General features: G+C 45.5%; 1 protein-coding gene across 1 annotated transcript in view; it reads left to right on the top strand.

The window, feature by feature from the left end:
• Positions 1 to 285: 285 nt before the first annotated feature.
• CUNH4orf45 (chromosome unknown C4orf45 homolog) overlaps positions 286 to 5,030 on the top strand; it is an 84,456-nt gene continuing 79,711 nt past the window's right edge. Inside the window, exon 1 of the mRNA XM_019534545.1 lies at positions 286 to 450. Coding sequence (XP_019390090.1) covers positions 384 to 450 — 67 coding nt within the window. The 5' untranslated portion in view covers positions 286 to 383. The remainder of the gene's footprint in view (positions 451 to 5,030) is intronic.

Genomic DNA, 5,030 nt, shown 5'->3' with positions numbered 1-5,030 from the left:
AAAAGGTTTGAGAGAGAGACTGGCAGATCCTCAGGCAGATTACCCCAACAGGCCAGATATCTGTGCTGAGCAGTGCATGCTGCCTTGGAAAAAGTCAACCTTAAACATTCACCCACTGCCACCACCCAGAAAGCTGGGCACCCATCAAGGTGAAGAGCCAACCCCCCACCCCAGGTCAGACCCCCAGGGAATGCGTCAGACCAGTGGAACCCTTAAGCTTGCACATTCCCAAGGGCTCGATGTCACAATGTAGTAGGGAGGAGCAAGCAGCATCCCCAGCAACCAGCCAGGGCTTGACTCGTTCTGTCAGGTGGAGACAGAGCCCTACATCGCTGGGAGTGAGCGTCTCTGGATAACCAGGGGCCAAGGAAAGGGTTTGCACCATGCCTTTGAAGACCCACAGTCCCTCCCAGCAAGCAGCATTTTCGGGGAAGAGACTGGTATTCACAGGTAACTGATGGCACTCAGAGCCCCTGGTATTGGAGGCCAGAGCAGCATCGCAGCCCCTACCTGGCCAACACCACTGGAGCCTCCTCCTTCAGCATCCTAGACCTGCAAGAACTTTACTTCCCATTACACCTATGCATTATTCAGAAGCAATGTGGGTAGAGGAGTAGCAAGTAGCAAGTGGCTTTGCTTTTGAGGCTGCAACAGCTTCATTCTCTCAACTGCTTTTCCTTTGTGGCTTTCTTCTCCCTGCTTTCTCTCCCCCCACCCCCTTTGTTTAAACTGAGCAAGGCGATTTCTCCATGTTGCATCCAGAGGTATTTAGTTCTTATGCCCGAGAGGGACCCCCAGCACACAGAGGCAGTAACATGAACTTGACACTTTTTCCAGTGGGAAGGCTTTGTTCTCTGCTCAGCAGAGCTCATTCCTTATTTAAAAAGTGTGGCCTGCATCTAGGTACAAAACAAAGGAACTTTATCAGCCTCTGAGAAGAGAGCAGCACCACATCTGAAGGCCTGTAGGAAAATCTCCAGCTGATAGCAAACAGGGATTTCTCAGCCTTACAGTTTAATAGCTGTTACAAAGCGGTATTCTTACTGGGAAGACATTTGAATTTCAAATGTGGGGGGGAGGGGGAGCAGTACAAAGAACAAGCTTAGGAATTAACCTGAGGGACTGAAAATAAATATCGGTATATTTAAAGTTTGAAAAGTGTCTCTCTTAAGAGAGCCATTAAAAAAAGCAACCAAAAAACAAAACGTATAGCCTTTATATTAAATCACACTAGTAACAATAGGTGAAATTTGGATTACACCAAGTTAAAGTTTATCTGACAGATTTCAGGGTTCTTTTATTTTACAGTAGTTGAATAACAATTCACTGTAAAATCACTTAAGTCCTCTTTTTCATCCTCAAAGGAAATAGGAAATAAAATGTCAGTTGTAGATATTATTTTATAATTAAAGTATGCATACTTCATACTGAATACATTAGGCTTTCTTCTGTATATCATATGCAAGTGTAGCTGTGACACTGTGGTATTGTCCCAGAAAGAAGCTCTAAGTAAAATTACTGCCTTTCATTCCAAATTTGTGGACATTAACAGCTACTGAAATTAGCATATCAGCACATCTATAGCCATACAGGGGCAGCTGCCAAGCTGACCGTTTCAAGGTAGTACACCTGCACATTTCTGTAGAGGACTTGAAATTAAACAAACAGTAACAGGACTTTATTGAACAGCCTAGCAGAGTATTTTGAAAAGTGCTTTTTTTGCACATTGTTATTTTTTCTACAGAAGTGCTGCTAAAGTAAGCTAGTTTTGACCTAACATAATCTCTCTGGGCCTTATTTGCCTCCTAAAAAATATCTTTGAGAAGTGGACAAGTTCTGCTGAAATGTCCACCAAGTTTATGATGTCATTTTCTCTAAATATCCCAATGGATATTTGACTTAAAAACACAAAGAAGAGGATGGCTGGCTTCATACTGCCATGAATCTCTGGACATCAGAAGCTCCTCGGTTTTTTACAGCTCTAAGCACATCTTTTAACAGCATCTGATGAAGTGAGCTCCAGCTTATGAAAGATTATAATGTATATACAACTAAATTGTATTATATACATAATTCATCACTATTCTTTGCCTGCTCCATGATGGTGTATGACTGTATATGGTGTACAACAATAACAGATCTTTCACAGATCCCTTTGAAATTAAGATGGTAGTTAAGCAAGGCTGCATCATCACTCCAAGACTCTTCTCAATATTCCTTACTGTGATGCTACATCTGACCACCTGCAAGCTTCCAGCTGGAGTGGAGCTAAGCTATCAAATGGGTGGTAAGCTATTTAACCTCAGCTAACTCCAGTGGCGATGCATAGGGGGTGCAGGTGCACCCCCTGAGAGCTCTGGTGCACCCCCTGTCAGCCAGTGTTCCCAGGCAGGGAGGGCAGGCAAGAGCACTGGTGCCCCCCTTGAGAGCGCTGGCCATGGAGTGGAGGCACCAGGAAGTGCTAGTGGCACACCGCTGTCACTTGCAGGTTGGCGGGATTGGCCACAGGGGGACTTCCCCCCTGCTTAGCAGGATCAGCCACAAAGGGACCCCCCTCCAGTCGCTGACTGGATCGCCCCCCAGTCGCTGACTGTCCGCTGGGGGGGAAGTGCCAACCCTGACTCAGGAGACACCCGTCACCCATAGCTAACTCCACACCAAAACCAAGACGACCAGACCTTAGTCATTGAGCTCCAATACACTGATGTTTCTATAGTGTGTGCTGACTAGGAAGCAGACCTTCAAGCAATTGTCAATGTCTTTACCGAGGCATACAAGAAAATGGGGGCTGATGCTTAACATTCAGAAGATGAAGGTCTTCTATCAAGAAGCTCTTCATGAGCAGTCTTGAGCTCTAGTTATTTAGATTCATAGTGAGACTCTGGAGAACACTGAGCATTTCCCGTACTTCATAAGCCATCTCTCACAGAAGCCTGATATCAATAAAGAAATCAGATATGGATGAACAAATCCAACATCACCTCAAGTGTGCAAGTGCAGCCTTCAGATGCCTAAGGAAATGGGTGTTCAAAGATTGCGACACCAGATCAGAAACCAAGCTCATGGTTTATCAAGCCATTGTGATCCCCACCTTACTGTACAGAGCTGAGTTGTGCACAACATACCGGAGACACCTCAAGTTGTTGGAGAGGTACCATCAGCGCCACCTGGAAAAGAACCTTCAAATCTAGTGGGAAGATAGATGTATCAACATGAGCATGAGGTGATGATTATCCAATATCAACTTCACTGGGCTAGCCCTGTGTCAGGGGTAGGTGCTGTAAGGCCTTGGTCCCCTCTGACCTGGTGTCTTCCCTGCAAAAGGACACCAGGATATGGAAACACTATCCTGTCCCCCAGCTGTGCTCTGATACTGTTTTCTCAACTGCCATGATTTTGATCTCACTTCTCCTGGGGAGCTAGATCCTCTGGGTGATACCTCAGTACCAATTGGAGGAATTTATTCATGGGGCTTCTCCCCTACACCCCACCCTTACTACTCCCCAATGTTAGTAGACATGTTTGATTGCATAAGCAGGCCCCTTGTGTTGCCCTGTGGGGTCAGGCCAACTCTCAGGATCTCAATATTGTGCTGTTAGACAGGAGGGTGTGACACAATTGCACATATACAAACACACAAATCAATTAGGTGCACACACACACACTCTATAAGCCCCGGCACATACACATCCAAACCAGCCTAGGCACATGCATACCTATCACCAATTCAAGCACATACACTATATACCCCAAAAGTTAGACACAGATCACTAATTCATATATCATGCACACAATGCCATATATATATATATATATACATACACACACACACATTCACCAGTTCACACACATACAACCCACCTACACATACACACAGGTAAGTTCCTAACTTGGATGGTACAGTGTGTATGTGTGCACTTGGGGTACCTAGATTACTTGGGGGAAAGTTCAGGTGAGAGAGAGAGAGTTAAAGTGTGGGGAATGAAAGTTGCCAGAACCGGGATTAGAACTGGTGGACTACAGAGAAGCTGGCTGAGGAATTGAGACTTGGGTTTCCTTAAGGTAGACTGGGGCTGAAAACTGAGGCAGACAGCTGAGATATTGGGGGGAGGGGGCAGATAAGTGGTGGCAAGGAGGAGACAGCCAGGAAAGAAACTGAGGCAGAAACCTGGTTGCTCAGGGGAAAAGGAAAAGGCAGTGGGGATAAGACAGTGGCAAAGAAATAGGGGGCTTGGAGGCAGAGAGGAGCTCAGGACAGGTGTTGGGGGTGGTGGTGAGTGAGAAGCAGGAGAGGGAGAAATGAAACAGAAGTTAGAGGGGCAAGGAGAAGAGACCGGAGCAGGGCCAAACCATAGTAAAGCAAAACCCAATTTAGGGGTTCAAATAACAGTTTTATTACACAGACAACACACTACACAGCCCCATGAATTTATTGGTTCACACACACACACACACACACACACATACACACACACAAGCACTTGCAATGGCAGAAAGACTCAGTGGAAGGGATGTACAGTTTCAGGTGTCTGTAATGGTGGGGTACAATGGTAGAGTTGCTGGTTCTGCAGTGTCTTTTGTCTTTCAAATGCTGGGTTCTTGTCTCTGTTGCTGGGTGAGGTCCGTGGTTCCTGGATGAATCAACGTGAGGTGATGGCTCAGTCATTACAGACCATTCAATAGAGACCTGCTACCATTGTATTTCAGTCATTCACAGTCATTCTTATTCATCCGGGAACCAATTTACATGGGAGGGATATGTGACTCATACAGTTGTGATACAGGGGATGCCCAGGAAGAGGACACAAGATGGAGACTTGACATACAAAATGGAAACTTGACATTACTTTGGTTCACTTACAAACACAGGCCTAAACCATACAATATCTTGGTCTTGCTTGACCAATCTCATTTCCTTCTACGACCAGGTGACCTATCACCTGGACAAGGCAGAAGAGATTGATGTCATATATCTTGACTTCAAAAAAGCCTTTGATCTTGTATCCCATGATCACCTCTTGGTGAAACTG

Source organism: Crocodylus porosus, unplaced genomic scaffold, assembly GCF_001723895.1.
Source record: "Crocodylus porosus isolate Cpor-Errol unplaced genomic scaffold, CroPor_comp1, whole genome shotgun sequence".
Classification (NCBI taxonomy): domain Eukaryota; kingdom Metazoa; phylum Chordata; order Crocodylia; family Crocodylidae; genus Crocodylus; species Crocodylus porosus.
This window is presented reverse-complemented; position numbering and strand designations above follow the sequence as displayed.